The 18438-nt window shown below is 43.5% G+C and overlaps 1 protein-coding gene across 13 annotated transcripts in view; it reads right to left on the bottom strand.

The window, feature by feature from the left end:
- Positions 1 to 18438, bottom strand: part of LOC110502169 (dedicator of cytokinesis protein 9) — a 173917-nt gene that overhangs the window by 7627 nt on the left and 147852 nt on the right. For 8 of the 13 annotated variants that reach the window (XM_090216283.1, XM_090216284.1, XM_090216282.1 and 5 more), the window contains exons 39-49: positions 17663 to 17778; positions 17221 to 17358; positions 16934 to 17116; positions 14913 to 15026; positions 14595 to 14810; positions 14039 to 14096; positions 13324 to 13430; positions 5775 to 5897; positions 4002 to 4115; positions 1084 to 1230; positions 783 to 993 (exon numbers count right to left, since the gene is read on the bottom strand). In XM_090216283.1, coding sequence (XP_090072409.1) covers positions 783 to 993; positions 1084 to 1230; positions 4002 to 4115; positions 5775 to 5897; positions 13324 to 13430; positions 14039 to 14096; positions 14595 to 14810; positions 14913 to 15026; positions 16934 to 17116; positions 17221 to 17358; positions 17663 to 17778 — 1527 coding nt within the window. Of the gene's footprint in view, positions 1 to 782; positions 994 to 1083; positions 1231 to 2239; positions 2270 to 3633; positions 3640 to 4001; positions 4116 to 5774; positions 5898 to 13323; positions 13431 to 14038; positions 14097 to 14594; positions 14811 to 14912; positions 15027 to 16933; positions 17117 to 17220; positions 17359 to 17662; positions 17779 to 18303; positions 18348 to 18438 lie in introns of those variants that run through there. The other 5 variants (XM_090216293.1, XM_090216291.1, XM_090216289.1 and 2 more) reach the window with 3 other exon arrangements.

Below are 18438 nucleotides of genomic sequence, written 5' to 3'. Positions count from 1 at the left end.
AAACAAAGAGCTGACATACAGGGCGGCAGGGTGGTTAGAGCATCGGACTAGTAACCGAAAGGTTGCAAGTTCAAACCCCTGAGCTGACAAGGTACAAATCTGTCGTTCTGCCCCTGAACAGGCAGTTAACCCACTGTTCCTAGATCGTCATTGAAAATAAGAATTTGTGCTTAACTGACTTGCCTAGTTAAATAAAGGTTACAAAAAGATATATATTTAAAAAAATACTCTGAACCTATTTCAATATTTCCATAATTACACAGGACTCTTCCTAATATGACAGCGAGAAAGATACAGGTATGCCAGCACTAGCAAAGGTATTCTATGGGAATGAGGTAAATACTGTAGATGCTATGACATGTTTAACATCAGTATTCCCATGTGAGTGGATTTGTGTGGACTGATGGGTTTTGATAGGGTTGTCTGCTCAGAGGCTGGTTCCCATGGACTACACATACACTGTCTGTAGAGTGTCTGAAGTCCCTCCCCCTTTTCCCAGCTACTCGTAGGGAGTGTTCTAAGCAGTATAGGAGGATCATGTTAGTTTGAGTGATAAGGAACCTGTCCGATATTTGTGTCTCGTTGTTTTCAGTGAGATGAGTCATCTAGAGGTGTGTCCCAATCTGTGTCTCTAAAGGGAAATCATATCTTAAATTCACACAGATTTTGTCAGAACTTCTCTACATTCATGAACAGCACAGCAGGAGAGGTCTAGCTACAGTATGGGTCTCTACTGTGAACACATTGACCCTATGATTCACATGAAGTACTGTAGAACCTACTGGTCAGGATGGTCCTGCGTTTATACTGCTCCTCCACCCCACCCTGCTTCTTCCCCGACACGGTGAAGGGCATCTCGAAGTCAAAGCGCCGGATGTTGTGGCTCTTCTCAAAGTCTGTCTTCCGGTCCATCAGCTCCTTCTCTTCTAGGAACGGGGTTACGTGGGTCACTTGGATGTAGGCGTACTTAGAGTCCAGATCTTTAGTGTTGATCTGGATGGGACGCATAACATCAAGGACCAATCAGAACCATGGAAACCCAAAATAAATGGTAAAATACTAAGAGTAAAGTTTGACTCTTACCCTCCCAGAGTCCTGAATCATCTTGACATTCTCCGGGCCAAACTTGTCAGAGTAGAGCTTGAGTAGCCTCTGAGATATCTCTGACAGTGGGGTGAATTTGGGTTCTTTGTAGATGTACTCCTTACCATCTTCATCCTCAAAGAATCCCTAGGAGGAAGCCAACATTATACACTATAGTTATAGTACATACAGTACTAGAGAGGGTTAGGGGTAGAGAATAGGGTTAGGGGTTAGGGGTCAGGGTTAGGGGTTAGGGTTAGAGAATAGGGTTAGGGGTTAGGGTTAGAGATTAGGGTTAGGGTTGGGGGTTAGGGGTAGAGAATAGGGTTAGGGGTTAGGGTTAGAGAATAGGGTTAGGGGTTAGGGTTAGAGAATAGGGTTAGGGGTTAGGGGTTAGAGAATAGGGTTAGGGGTTAGGGGTTAGAGAATAGGGTTAGGGTTGGGGGTAGAGAATAGGGTTAGGGGTTTGGGGCTGGGGTTAGGGGTTGGGGTAGGGGTTAGGGGTTGGGGTTAGGGGTTGGGGTTAGGGTTAGAGAATAGGAAAACAACATGAAAACACAAATGTGAAGGTATTCAGGTAACAAAGACATCAAAAGTATTATGAACACCTAAAACAATGAGCACAACAACACAAGTGAAGAGCTAAGGCACTATAATCCTGAACCCAAGAGCAAGAAATATTCCCAAAATACATATTCCCAAAATACATATTCCCAAAAGCACAGAAACAAACAACAGAACTGGTCTAGGAACAGTGCTATGGGACCAATAAATAGGATGAATGCAGAGGATGGAATTTCACTCCATCAAAGGGTCTACAGTATTTATACCCCCCCCAAAACGACAATCAAAATGACCTTAACACTGTAGATGAATGGGGTAGTAGCCACCAGCTAGATGACTGGAAACATTTACCCAGAAAGACATGAAATCCTGCCCTTAAACATTGACTAATATAGCCTCTTGTTGTCAGGGCAACACTGAGCCAGGCAGTAGTAGCGAGTGCTGAGATGGATAAGATAAGCTAGGAGGAGGGAATGAAACGGTGATGGACACATACCAGTAATACCACTGACTACTAACCCAGACCACAATCATAAGCCTTAAGCTTCAATGTAGTGCATTCACCAGATTCATCACTTTCTCATTCATTTACCTCAGTCTCAGAGTCAGTAAACTGGTACTGCTACGGAGTTGTAAGGTAGAGCAACAGAAAACAAAATGATAGTTATTCCAACACTACCCAGGCTACAACTATAGCAGGTAAGCATTCACACCATAACACCACATACAGAAAGAACACAGAGTCAGAAGGAACATGGTTCTGGGAAGGTTATCCACTCCAACAAAGCAAACTGTCAAAAGGAACTAGTTAACACACTGAAAGACGAGGAAGAACCAGGTGTAAGAAGACTTAGGTGAAAATGACATCTAAAAATGGAAGCGATAAAAGCCAAATTCAGTGGATTACTCCATTGAATCAGCAACATGCATTGCTGTTGTGAAAAGTAAAACAAGTTGGTGGAAGGTAGTGGTGAGTTAATTCATGTAACTGCTAAGAGCCTTAAGCAGCACACTAGTGGCTGAAACATGTCATGGATTAAAGCAGCATCACACTAGTGGCTGAAACATGTCATGGATTAAAGCAGCATCACACTAGTGGCTGAAACATGTCATGGATTAAAGCAGCATCACACTAGTGGCTAAAACATGTCATGGATTAAAGCAGCGTCACACTAGTGGCTGAAACATGTCATGGATTAAAGCAGCATCACACTAGTGGTTGAAACATGTCATGGATTAAAGCAGCATCACACTAGTGGTTGAAACATGTCATGGATTAAAGCAGCGTCACACTAGTGGCTGAAACATGTCATGGATTAAAGCAGTATCACACTAGTGGTTGAAACATGTCATGGATTAAAGCAGCGTCACACTAGTGGCTGAAACATGTCATGGATTAAAGCACCGTCACACTAGTGGCTGAAACATGTCATGGATTACAGCAGCATCACACTAGTGGCTGAAACATGTCATGGATTAAAGCAGCGTCACACTAGTGGCTGAAACATGTCATGGATTACAGCACCGTCACACTAGTGGTTGAAACATGTCATGGATTAAAGCACCGTCACACTAGTGGCTGAAACATGTCATGGATTAAAGCACCGTCACACTAGTGGCTGAAACATGTCATGGATTACAGCAGCATCACACTAGTGGCTGAAACATGTCATGGATTAAAGCAGCGTCACACTAGTGGCTGAAACATGTCATGGATTACAGCACCGTCACACTAGTGGCTGAAACATGTCATGGATTAAAGCAGCATCACACTAGTGGCTGAAACATGTCATGGATTAAAGCAGCATCACACTAGTGGCTGAAACATGTCATGGATTAAAGCAGCATCACACTAGTGGCTGAAACATGTCATGGATTACAGCAGCATCACACTAGTGGCTGAAACATGTCATGGATTACATCAGCAGCACCTCACACAGATTTAGGCTGCTCAGGAAAGTGAGCAGAGCCTACTGCAGAACTTACCGCTGCCTTTAAAGAGGATGAAAAGCAGGAAAAAAGGCATTAGAATGAGTAACAAAAGACCACGTGATGTGATCATGCTTTTATCAATCAAGAAGCTTCCAGCAGCTCCCATGCTCAAATCAAGATGTTCACCGTTTTGATATAGGGCACTTGGAGATGTGTTCTAAATCAATGTTGCAATTTGTGTCTGAATTAATCTTTAAAAAAATACAAAAAATATAATGTCTACAATATCTAATACCTGTATAACGTACTGGAAAGAGCAAAGCAATAGTATAATGGGAAAAGGGAAACAACTTGTTTGATCTCCAATGCATTGTTTTTTTGTTGTATGACAGCCTACCATCAGATGTCAATCATTATCTTACCTGGCCAAAGAAAGCCACTCTGAAGTAGGTTCCCAGCAGCCTCTTGCCCGTGTGCATGACCTCTGTCACTTTGATGTAGGCACGATGGAGTGTGTCATACAGGTGAGACAGTTTCTATGGAATTGAGAAACACACAAACACATCGATAAGAATCTGTGTCTTTATCCTTGTTTGGGAGCCTTGAGACATTATCGTTGGGCACCATCACATAGACAGTGACATCAGCGGGAGTTGAGCTCCATGACATAGATGGTGACATCAGCGGGAGTTGGGCCCCATGACATGGACAGTGACATCAGAGGCAGTTGGGCCCCATGACATAGACAGTGACATCAGAGGCAGTTGGGCCCCATGACATAGACATCAGCGGGAGTTGAGCCCCATGACATAGAGAGTGACATCAGCGGGAGTTGGGCCCCGTGACATAGACAGTGACATCAGAGGCCCCGCGATATGCAACTTTTCAGGGGAGTCAGGAACCAATACATGCAGTCAGGAAAGCAAAGGCTAGCTTTTTCAAACAGAAATTTGCATCCTGTAGCTCTAACTCCAAAAAGTTTTGGGACACTGTAAAGTCCATGGAGAATAAGAGCACCTCCTCTCAGTTGCCCACTACACTGAGACTATGTAACACTGTCACCACCGATAAATCTTAATCTAAATACTTGTTTTCCACCATAATTTGCTAATAAATTCATTAAAAAATCCTACAATGAGTTTTTTTCTCATTTTGTCTGTCATAGTTAAAGTGTACCTATGATGAAAATTACAGGCCTCTCTCATCTTTTTAAGTGGGAGAACTTGCACAATTTGTGGCTGACTAAATACTTTTTTGCCCCAATGTATACCACCCACCACTGCGACCTGTATGCTCTAGTCGGCTGGCCCTCACTACATATTTGTCGCCAGACCCACTGGCTCTAGGTCATCTATAAGTCTATGCTAGGTAAAGCTCTGCCTTATCTCAGCTCACTGGTCACGATAACAACACCCACCCGTAGCACGCGCTCCAGCAGGTATATCTCACTGGTCATCCCCAAAGCCAACACCTCTTTTGGCCGCCTTTCCTTCCAGTTCTCTGCTGCCAATGACTGGAACGAATTGCAAAAATCGCTGAAGCTGGAGACTTATATTTCCCTCACTAACTTTAATCATCAGCTATCTGAGCAGCTAACCGACCAATGCAGCTATACACAGCCCATCTGTAAATAGCCCATCCAAACTACCTACCTCACCCCCATTTTATTTTTATTTAGTTTTCTGCTCTTTTGCACACCAGTATTTCTACTTGCATATCATCATCTGCTCATTTATCACTCCAGTGTTAATTTGCTAAATTGTAATTACTTCGCTACTATGGCCTATTTATTGCCTTACCTCCTCACGCCATTTGCACACACTGTGTATAGACTCTTTTTTTCTATTGTGTTAATGACTGTATGTGTGTTTATCTGTAACTCTGTGTTGTTGGTTGTGTCACACTGCTTTGCTTTATCTTGGCCAGGTCGCAGTTGTAAATGAGAACTTGTTCTCAACTAGCTTACCTGGTTAAATAAAGGTGTTTTTTTTTATATATTTAAATGACATAGCAAGTGACATCAGAGGGAGCTTATCCCAATGATATAGACAGTGACATCAGATAGAGTTGAGCCCCAGGACATGGAGAGTGACATCAGAGGGAGTTGAGCCCAATGATACAGACAATGACATCAGATAGAGTTGAGCACCAGGACATGGAGAGTGACATCAGAGGCTTTAGGTCTGCTGCTGTACCTCAAAATCCCTCCCCTGTTCGTAGATGGGGATGATGAGCTTGTAGACGTCTGAGATGAGCTCATAGCGCTCAGCCTTCCACAGGCCATCAGCACACTCTTCCAACAGCTCCATCAGGACATCCTGTATGGGAGAGAGGGACAGATAAAACACTGCTGTCATACCGTGTCCACTCGAAGATGATCTGGCTTTGGATGACACACACACCATGGCTTAATTTCAAAGCTTTTATGAAGGTTAGTGCAAAAGTACTGGAAGAGTTATGACTACTAAATACACCTAATTGTCCTTGATGCAACACAACATGAAGAGTTGAATAACTCCGCTGACATTGTGTATAATGAGGATATGGGTGAACAAGAGATGAAAATGGGACTTAAAAGCAAATTTGTTCCACATGGCCTCTTAAAATCTATTGAGCTGATAAGCTATGCTGTGCCATTTATTTGTACTAAATTCAAGCAATAATTTGATGTGGAATTGTTTACATGTTGTTCTGTGAGCGTTTTTTGCTTTACACATTGTTGGATAGTGTGGAGCAGAGCTGATTCACTGATAACCAGGCATCTACCTTGTAGAGATGTTATCTCCATGAGACTGAAAACTCCACAATTTCAAATCAAATTGTATTTGTCACATGCGTTGAATACAACAGGTGTAGTAGACTCTACTTACAAGACCTGAAATTCTTACTTACAAGCCCTTAAACAACAATGCAGTTTTAAGAAAAATACCCCCCCCAAAAAAGAAATAAAAGTACCAAATAATTAGTAATTAATAAATAATTAAAGAGCAGCAGTAAAATAACAATAGCAAGGCTATATACAGGAGGTACCGGTACAGAGTCAATGTGCAGGCTATATACAGGAGGTACCGGTACAGAGTCAATGTGCAGGCTATATACAGGAGGTACCGGTACAGAGTCAATGTGCAGGCTATATACAGGAGGTACCGGTACAGAGTCAATGTGGAGGTTATATACAGGAGGTACCGGTACAGAGTCAATGTGGAGGTTATATACAGGGGGTACCGGTACAGAGTCAATGTGGAGGCTATATACAGGGGGTACCGGTACAGAGTCAATGTGCCGGGGGCACCAGCCAGTCGAGGCAATATGTACACGCAGTTAAAGTGACTATGCGTAGATAATAAACAGAGATTAGCGGCAGCGCTAAAGAGGGGGAGGGAGGGGGGGGGGCAATGTAAATAATCTGGGTAGTCCTTTGATTAGCGGTTCAGGAGTGCTGGAGAGAAGCCAAGGAGATAAACTGAGCATAAAAGAAGCTAATCCTGCCAAGGAGTTACAGTATTTTCCCTGTAAAAAACAAATGATTGGGCAATGTTTAGATAACCCCTTTAGAAACGGAACCATTTTTACCACATTCTTGCCCGAGTATACCTCTTATACCTCTCATGCCGAAGACGAGCGGTAGTAGTGGTGTGCAGATATGGGTGGGCGTCTATTTTAATAAATATATTGGGAATATATGCCATCAAAAATAAATCCATTATTTATTTGTTTAGGCAGGTCCTAAGAAGCATTATAGGACAAATAGAAACAAGGCAAGCCACCTTTCATCTCTGTCCTAACTTCAATCCACTTCGTTAGGGAGCAGGCGTTGGGTCTTACATTCATCATGATCCCCATAGAAAATAACAGCAATCCTATTGTCAGAAGCATGTGAGTCTCCTGTTCATATTTCACAACCTCCGCGGGCTTTTGGAGTTGTCTATATACGATCGAGTAAAATAATAGGCCTGCACTTGATTTAGACTACAATATAGCATGCTAAATGTTTACGATCAGTGATAGATGAACACTTGATTTAGACTACATTATAGCATGCTAAATGTTTACGATCAGTGATAGATGAACACTTGATTTAGACTACATTATAGCATGCTAAATGTTTACGATCAGTGATAGATGAACACTTGATTTAGACTACATTATAGCATGCTAAATGTTTACGATCAGTGATAGATGAACACTTGATTTAGACTACATTATAGCATGCTAAATGTTTACGATCAGTGATAGATGAACACTTGATTTAGACTACATTATAGCATGCTAAATGTTTACGATCAGTGATAGATGAACACTTGATTTAGACTACATTATAGCATGCTAAATGTTTACGATCAGTGATAGATGAACACTTGATTTAGACTACATTATAGCATGCTAAATGTTTACGATCAGTGATATAGACTACATTATAGCATGCTAAATGTTTCTGATCAGTGATAGATGAGCAAACGAATAGATGAGATACCATCTCCACTTATTTGCCCAGACAGAAACCAATTAAACCAAATAGCCTATAAAGACGGAGATTCAGTGAAACAAAACCACACTGATTGGTTATCAGTGAAGTCACAGGCTTTTGGTAGGGAGTAGGCCTATTGGCTACTCAGTGACTGTGAGTGAAAAGCTACATAATCCACTTGTTAAACTACATAACATAGCAAAATGTTTTAATAAATGAGTCAACTAGACACAGTGGGGACCTGTCATTCAGGGCAGGTGGGGCAGAGCACCACCTGTTTAGGGTTTGCTGCCTGTTTTGAATGTTATTTTAGCATTAATTTGTGTTACATATCAGTTTGCAAACAATGTAAAAATTAATTATTTGACTGAATAAAGCTGCATACAAGCATTATCTCTTTATTACTTTATCGAGTACTGCAGCTTCAAAATGCAGGTGTTTCAGCCCAGCTCAGTGCTTCCTGTGGTGGAGGGGCAGCCAGCGGAAAATACTCTTTAGTTGCGCCGTGATTGGCTCAGTGTTCTGTCACTCATGAGGACACTATGTCACCGCAGATTCTACAGGGAAAGTTAGGCAGTTCAAGCCCCCTGGGGGCTGCCATAAATGTACATTAGAAGTGCCCATCCAAGAAAGCTCAAGGTCATTGGCCACAGATAAACTGATGTCATATCACGTTATATCTACTGTAGTTTTTATTGGACTGATCATGTCAACATTTTAGCTAGCAAGCTAGACAAGCAGTGATCATGAATCAAGTCGATAATCTACTGGAAAATCCTTTTCAATCCTTGTCATATGAAGAGAAATTATAGATCAAACATATCGGTGCTCATCAGCCATTGGACGTAAATATTACACAACAAGTCGGAAATCGCAAATTCAACAATGAGTGGTTTGGAAGGAATCAGTGGCTAACTGCAAGCGTTGCGAAGCAATCACTAGCCTGCTATTGAGTGGAGTGGGTGTGTGGTCCAAGTCTGGGTTTAAGGGTCTCTTTTCCAAGCTTAAAATGATAAACATTCAACACCATGGGCCAGAAAAGGTTGAATACATTGGCCATGCTGTCAAAACAACATGACTTCTTCTGCGTTGAAAACAACTGGAAACTCAGACCTGGGAAATCTCAGACTTCAGTGAGTTCAAGACAACTGTGTAATCTGAAAAAACTAGCTCCGACTGGGAAAATATGTTTTGAAAGGTCATCCATCACTGACGTCATGATTCGACCATGTTTTTTTCTGAGTTCCCAATTGTCTTGAAAGCACCATAAATCCAGAGAATGCCAGACATTGATGACAAAGTCTGATGACAAAATTTGCCCACAAGAAGGACCGCCGCGCCACCTTCCTGTTCAAGTGAGCACAGTCCAAAAACGTATTGTATGTTGCTGCATAAATTATGTAATGTGGCAGGGAGATATGTATACTGTAGCTAAGAAAGTAATACTATGTGTATGTTGTGTAGTAAGCTGTTAGTAGCCCATGTGCCTCACCCTAATAATTTGGTCCCTTTCCCCCTCTCAACTTGGCCTACTGTTCTGATTTGGTGGTGCACATGTAGCCTATAACCTGTTTTAGAGAAATGTCATCATCAAATATTGTAAGAGCTTCATTATCTGCTTATATGCCCCCTTTATTTATCCTACAATTCTGACTTGGTGTACAGGGAGATCACTAAGAACTGCCCATGACCAGAATTCTGTCGCTGTACATTTCAAAAGTGCAAAACAAATAGTTATATTGACTACGTTCTTCCTAGCTCGCTCATTAATATCTTAAGCCTCTTATCCGCTCGTTGTCCTCTTATGCCATAGTTTGTACATCTCAATTGTCAGTAGAAACCACATTTGTTTAAGGAAGTCTGCCATATCAGCTATGTTTTTTTAAAGGAAGTAAATGAGGCTGAATGAACTGTTTCGCTGCCAGACAAGGCTCCGCTGATAGCCAGGTGTAGCAGTAGTAAGGTGTTGGGACAGCTTTATGTAGGCCCTAACAGTTTGTGGGCACTGTTTGTCACCGTTATAGTGCAATTAATGTATTGTTTAGTGTTGTTGTAGTGGCTTTGCTGGCATGCATCTAAAAACATTTTTTTGAGTTTGCTCCAAGATTTACATCCTGAAATCACCATTGAACATGGCTAAGAATAGGTTTATCAGCATAGAGTGCGCCACATCATCCCATGGAATACGTCAAGGCTGCACACAGCAGAAATATCACAGAAATATTCTAGTACCTACACACCACCTTCTACAGTCAAACAAAATATACCTTTTATAGGCTAATGTGCAGTATCATGCTCATGAGATTAAATAATGAGATGGTGTGTACTATATGTGTGGGACTGCAATAATGAGATGGGTGTACTGTATGTGTGGGACTGCAATAATGAGATGGTGTGTACTGTGTGTGTGGGACTGCAATAATGAGATGGTGTGTACTGTATGTGTGTGTGTGTGTGTGTGTGTGTGTGTGTGTGTGTGTGTGTGTGTGTGCGTCCGTTTCAGAGTGTTTCGAGAGTCGAGCGAGAGTCGTTCACAGCAGTCGGAGTCGACTCCAAAGGCCCTGGAGTCGTGCACCGCTGAAGAGAAGTGACATGCCTTGCAAAGTTTAGAACCGGCAGGAGGATGGTTAATGGGCGCTGCCTAGCAACCATCAAGAGTTTAGAACCGGCAGGAGGATGGTTAATGGGCGCTGCCTAGCAACCATCAAGAGTTTAGAACCGGCAGGAGGATGGTTAATGGGCGCTGCCTAGCAACGATCAAGAGTTTAGAACCGGCAGGAGGATGGTTAATGGGCACTGCCTAGCAACCATCAAGAGTTTAGAACCGGCAGGAGGATGGTTAATGGGCACTGCCTAGCAACCATCAAGAGTTTAGAACCGGCAGGAGGATGGTTAATGGGCGCTGTCTAGCAACCATCAAGAGTTTAGAACCGGCAGGAGGATGGTTAATGGGCACTGCCTAGCAACCATCAAGAGTTTAGAACCGGCAGGAGGATGGTTAATGGGCACTGCCTAGCAACCATCAAGAGTTTAGAACCGGCAGGAGGATGGTTAATGGGCGCTGTCTAGCAACCATCAAGAGTTTAGAACCGGCAGGAGGATGGTTAATGGGCACTGCCTAGCAACCATCAAGAGTTTAGAACCGGCAGGAGGATGGTTAATGGGCACTGCCTAGCAACCATCAAGAGTTTAGAACCGGCAGGAGGATGGTTAATGGGCACTGCCTAGCAACCATCAAGAGTTTAGAACCGGCAGGAGGATGGTTAATGGGCGCTGTCTAGCAACCATCAAGAGTTTAGAACCGGCAGGAGGATGGTTAATGGGCACTGCCTAGCAACCATCAAGAGTTTAGAACCGGCAGGAGGATGGTTAATGGGCACTGCCTAGCAACCATCAAGAGTTTAGAACCGGCAGGAGGATGGTTAATGGGCACTGCCTAGCAACCATCAAGAGTTTAGAACCGGCAGGAGGATGGTTAATGGGCGCTGTCTAGCAACCATCAAGAGTTTAGAACCGGCAGGAGGATGGTTAATGGGCACTGCCTAGCAACCATCAAGAGTTTAGAACCGGCAGGAGGATGGTTAATGGGCACTGCCTAGCAACCATCAAGAGTTTAGAACCGGCAGGAGGATGGTTAATGGGCGCTGTCTAGCAACCATCAAGAGTTTAGAACCGGCAGGAGGATGGTTAATGGGCACTGCCTAGCAACCATCAAGAGTGTAGAACCGGCAGGAGGATGGTTAATGGGCGCTGTCTAGCAACCATCAAGAGTGTAGAACCGGCAGGAGGATGGTTAATGGGCGCTGTCTAGCAACCATCAAGAGTTTAGAACCGGCAGGAGGATGGTTAATGGGCGCTGTCTAGCAACCATCAAGAGTTTAGAACCGGCAGGAGGATGGTTAATGGGCGCTGCCTAGCAACCATCAAGAGTTTAGAACCGGCAGGAGGATGGTTAATGGGCGCTGTCTAGCAACCATCAAGAGTTTAGAACCGGCAGGAGGATGGTTAATGGGCACTGCCTAGCAACCATCAAGAGTTTAGAACTGGCAGGAGGATGGTTAATGGGCACTGCCTAGCAACCATCAAGAGTTTAGAACTGGCAGGAGGATGGTTAATGGGCACTGCCTAGCAACCATCAAGAGTTTAGAACTGGCAGGAGGATGGTTAATGGGCACTGCCTAGCAACCATCAAGAGTTTAGAACTGGCAGGAGGATGGTTAATGGGCACTGCCTAGCAACCATCAAGAGTTTAGAACCGGCAGGAGGATGGTTAATGGGCACTGCCTAGCAACCATCAAGAGTTTAGAACTGGCAGGAGGATGGTTAATGGGCACTGCCTAGCAACCATCAAGAGTTTAGAACTGGCAGGAGGATGGTTAATGGGCACTGCCTAGCAACCATCAAGAGTTTAGAACTGGCAGGAGGATGGTTAATGGGCACTGCCTAGCAACCATCAAGAGTGTAGAACCGGCAGGAGGATGGTTAATGGGCGCTGCCTAGCAACCATCAAGAGTTTTAAGATCGTAGTGCGTGCCAATGCCGCCTCAGCATTATGGCTACGTTTCATACTAAGCCATGGACAGAACTTTGACGAAATGATTACTAGGTTGTTAGGTGGAAATAAAAGTTTTGGCTTTGATACTGGCAATAGTTGGTGGTATGATGAAGTTGGTGGTATGATGAAGTTGGTGGTATGATGAAGTTGGTGGTATGATAAAGTTGGTGGTATGATAAAGTTGGTGGTATGATGAAGTTGGTGGTATGATGAAGTTGGTGGTATGATAAAGTTGGTGGTATGATTAAGTTGGTGGTATGATGAAGTTGGTGGTATGATTAAGTTGGTGGTATGACAAAGTTGGTGGTATGATTAAGTTGGTGGTATGACGAAGTTGGTGGTATGATGAAGTTGGTGGTATGATGAAGTTGGCGGTATGATAAAGTTGGTGGTATGATGAAGTTGGTGGTATGATTAAGTTGGTGGTATGATTAAGTTGGTGGTATGATAAAGTTGGTGGTATGATTAAGTTGGTGGTATGATTAAGTTGGTGGTATGATGAAGTTGGTGGTATGATGAAGTTGGTGGTATGATTAAGTTGGTGGTATGATTAAGTTGGTGGTATGATTAAGTTGGTGGTATGATGAAGTTAACGGTATGATGAAGTTGGCAGAAAAACGTCTTAGTGTGAAATGGATATAAGACATGTGAATGCCCGCCCAAAAAGGAACAAGCACCAAAACTCCTTAGTTGACCTAGCAGCTGGCTTTTGGTCTCTCACCTCGTTGAAGTGGACATCCTGCATGCCCACATCCTCCATCATGGATACCTCCTCATCAATGTTGGGGGTGACCACTCGGAAGGCTGAGCAGCCCTGCTTGAACATGCCTACGGAACGTTAAGGAGACGGGGACCATCATCAATAAACCAAATAGAAAGATGTTTTCTTATTTCTGTGGCCTATTAGACAGGTTCTACATTAAGGGGAAAATATGATTTCACTCAGAACATTCTGTCATGTACAAACAGGCAAAAGGTCAACGTTTGAGAATTGCTCTCTCATATAGTGTGCTATGATTGGACCTGCTGAGTTGATTAACCCTCTGGTGTTAAGAAGTAAAGAACACGTGTGAACTAACACTGAAACACAGATTACATAACCAAATCACAAATCTGGGATTGCCTGTATCAAGCGTTAGAGAACTGATTTAGGATCAGTTTTGCCTTTTTAAATCACATTGAATAAGAACAAAATGACAGGGAGAACCTGATTCTAGATCAGCACTCCTACTCTGAGACACAAGAACGACAGATTACATAGAAATATGTACAATATGCACAGTATAGTATTGGACTACGTATTAATAACAAAACTAATAACTACCAATCATATCATTTAAAATCACATCGCGCTGACCATTTAATTAACCCCTTGTGTAGTCTGTAAAAAGAGAAAATGGCACCACCAAGTGGCAATAATGAGCAACATACTGCACCTTTCCTCCGGAGATACTCGGCCACCAGTGCTGCCACGTGCACATAACACATGGCTGCCTGTGAACAACAGAGAACATCACAGATACATCAGTACGTTCGACTAGCCAGTCACATGACTTGAATTCATCATATTACATAATCACACTCCATATAGAGGTTCTACCATAACCCACTCCTTAAATAACTACACCTCAAAATAACACCCATCCCTCTGGCATAGGCCCATCCTCTTATACTTATACACTGTGACCCCTAGCCTGACCCCTAGCCTGACCCCTAGCCTGGTGCCGATCTCGGGACAGGTCTCCATTCTTCACACTCAGTCCCCTAGCCTGACCCCTAGCCTGGTACCGACCTTGGACAGGTCTCCATTCTTCACACTCTGACCCCTAGCCTGATACCAGCCTCGGACAGTTCTCCATTCTTCACACTCTGACCCCTAGCCTGGTACAGACCTCGGACAGGTCTCCAATCTTCACACTCTGACCCCTAGCCTGATACCAGCCTCGGACAGTTCTCCATTCTTCACACTCTGACCCCTAGCCTGGTACAGACCTCGGACAGGTCTCCATTCTTCACATGGATGCGGGCCATGCTGTCCAGCCAGGTCTTGCGGAGCTCGGGCGTGCTGGCGTAGGACTTCGCTAGGCTGTACTGCAGATCCACCAGCATCTCCGGGTCCCTCTCATGCTCCTTCATCTGAGCCGTGGCCATCAGGACCGTCCGGATCCGCTTGGTCAGGTCCTTCACATCTGACGGGAAGGCTGTGTTCTGTACAGGACAATAAACAGGAAGAGTAAAGACCAGATTATTCATGTGGTCCAATGGTAACATGGAGTTTCAATGAGAATAGAGCATCCATCGGGTTCTGACCTTGATTGTCTTGTCACCGTTGGCACAGTTGTTGATGATGGACAGGGACTGTTGGAAGCGGGTTCCTCCGATACCAATGACGTCAGCGATCAGCTGACTGACGGCGATCACCACCTGAGCGAGATGGCGGAAGTTGCACACGTCTATAACACACTACTCCCATAACCATCACGTCAATAACACACTACTCCCATAACCATCACGTCAATAACATACTACTCCCATAACCATCACGTCAATAACACACTACTCCCATAACCATCACGTCTATAACACACTACTCCCATAACCATCACGTCAATAACATACTACTCCCATAACCATCACGTCAATAACAAACTACTCCCATAACCATCACGTCAATAACAAACTACTCCCATAACCATCACGTCAATAACACACTACTCCCATAACCATCACGTCTATAACACACTACTCCCATAACCATCACGTCTATAACACACTACTCCCATAACCATCACGTCAATAACACACTACTCCCATAACCATCACGTCTATAACACACTACTCCCATAACCATCACGTCAATAACACACTACTCCCATAACCATCACGTCTATAACACACTACTCCCATAACCATCACGTCAATAACAATCTACTCCCATAACCATCACGTCAATAACACACTACTCCCATAACCATCACGTCTATAACACACTACTCCCATAACCATCACGTCAATAACACACTACTCCCATAACCATCACGTCTATAACACACTACTCCCATAACCATCACGTCTATAACACACTACTCCCATAACCATCACGTCAATAACACACTACTCCCATAACCATCACGTCAATAACACACTACTCCCATAACCATCACGTCAATAACATACTACTCCCATAACCATCACGTCAATAACACACTACTCCCATAACCATCACGTCTATAACACACTACTCCCATAACCATCACGTCAATAACATACTACTCCCATAACCATCACGTCAATAACACACTACTCCCCTAACCATCACGTCTATAACACACTACTCCCATAACCATCACGTCAATAACATACTACTCCCATAACCATCACGTCTATAACACACTACTCCCATAACCATCACGTCAATAACATACTACTCCCATAACCATCACGTCAATAACACACTACTCCCATAACCATCACGTCAATAACATACTACTCCCATAACCATCACGTCAATAACACACTACTCCCATAACCATCACGTCTATAACACACTACTCCCATAACCATCACGTCAATAACATACTACTCCCATAACCATCACGTCAATAACACACTACTCCCATAACCATCACGTCTATAACACACTACTCCCATAACCATCACGTCAATAACATACTACTCCCATAACCATCACGTCTATAACACACTACTCCCCTAACCATCACGTCTATAACACACTACTCCCATAACCATCACATCATAAACACACTACTCCCATAACCATCACGTCAATAACAAACTACTCCCATAACCATCACGTCAATAACAAACTACTCCCATAACCATCACGTCAATAACAAACTACTCCCATAACCATCACGTCAATAACATACTACTCCCATAACCATCACGTCTATAACACACTACTCCCCTAACCATCACGTCTATAACACACTACTCCCATAACCATCACATCATAAACACACTACTCCCATAACCATCACGTCAATAACAAACTACTCCCATAACCATCACGTCAATAACACACTACTCCCATAACCATCACGTCAATAACACACTACTCCCATAACCATCACGTCAATAACACACTACTCCCATAACCATCACGTCTATAACACACTACTCCCATAACCATCACGTCAATAACACACTACTCCCATAACCATCAGACAAACCACTATTTAGGAGAGTTCCATAGACTGTTCTTCTACATAGAGACGTTCTGAGGAGACAAATGGATCAGTATGTAGAGGGTAACCCCCCCCCCCCCCCTCCCCCTCATCTCTCTCCCCATCTCTCTCCCTCTTTCTCACCTGTAGGTGAGTGCGGACGAAGGACTTGCGTCCTGTGTAGTCAAAGTTACTCTTCATGAGGAAGTAGAGGAGGTGGGCAGCGTCGCTGCGGATGGAGCTCAGCTTCGAGTTGCAGCACTTCAGGATCTCGTAGCAGAACGAAGCACACATGTCCGCTCGGCCCTCGAAGAAGGTGCAGGGGAACTGGAAACAGACACACAGTGAGGATCAGATAGTCGGCACGGTTAAGAGAGGGAGAGAAAAACACTTGACTACTGTGAACTGTTAAGAACCAATGGCCTCCTCACCTTGTAGATGAAGGTGCGCAGCGAGGTGAAGACCTGCTTGAGGGCTGTCTCTGATTGGTTGATTTGTAGGAAGCAGAGGTGCACCTCAAACACCTTCTTCATGAGCGGGTTGTGGCCATGGTCCGAACAGAGCTGGGTCTGACAACATACGAGGACAGACAGTTAGCAACTTCAAAGGCCAGAGATTTGACACTAACAGAAAACATCAAGTAAGAAGTAGAAAAAGGGTGAAATATCAAATGAAATCACCAACAACATAGATCAAATGCATGTATGTAGACAAGCAGGAGGGGGTTATTGTCAATGATTGGTAAGGCAAAGCTGAAGAGGGAGTTTCAAGTTTCTTAGATAACATAATCACATAACAAGCAAGGAAGGTGATGTGTTTTACATGTTGATGATTACTTATTATAAGCCACATAACCAGCAGTTAGGAGTGTACCTTGAATCTCATGATGAAGATGCTGAGTGTGTCCAGCACGGTGAGGCAGACCTCCGTGGCGATGTTCGCCTCCAGAACCGATTGGTTCAGCACGTCAGCATCAGAGTGGCTATAGGCTGCAGAGGACACACACCACACTGCTGGAGCTCTCTCACATCACCCCTACAATACACTCCTGTACTGCTCTGGTTGCATCTCAAACGGCACCCTAATCTCTATTTAGTGCACTACTTTTTTTTTTACCAGGGCGCATAGGGCTTTGGTCAAAAGTAGTGCACCATATAGGGAATAGGGTGCCATTTGGGATGACTATGAGTCAGGGCTGCATAGATGCCCTCTTGTGAGTAATCATTACAATACAGTCTGAAAGAATAGCTATTATTAGTATCAAGGCAACAAAAAAAAAAACTGCTTGAGAGGAGGAAATAATATTCAGTTGAGTTGAAAACAAACGCATTTAACTTCAGAGGTTTGAATACAATGAAATGAGTTACGAAGGGAACAGAAATGAACAGGTCAGAGGGAACAGAGGGTTTAAAAAGGGGCTCATTGTCAGCTAAAATGGCATGCTCTTAATTCAACCAGATGAACAGAGCTAATATATCTGTAAGCTGCCTGTCGTTGACCTGATACATTCTTACCATGGTCTACAGATATTCCAAGAACACTTGAAATCTTTCTTACACTGAAAACACAAAGAAATTAACTTCATTAAAAGGGAATCAAGTAAGATACTTGCTATAGAGCTGAATCTCTTTTGCTTCTGGTGAAGTCAA

This window comes from Oncorhynchus mykiss, chromosome 22 (assembly GCF_057628025.1).
Source record: "Oncorhynchus mykiss isolate SJ-2025 chromosome 22, ASM5762802v1, whole genome shotgun sequence".
In the NCBI taxonomy this organism is placed as follows: Eukaryota; Metazoa; Chordata; class Actinopteri; order Salmoniformes; family Salmonidae; genus Oncorhynchus; species Oncorhynchus mykiss.
The sequence above is the reverse complement of the archived record's forward strand: the minus strand, read 5'-3'. Positions and strand labels throughout refer to the sequence as shown.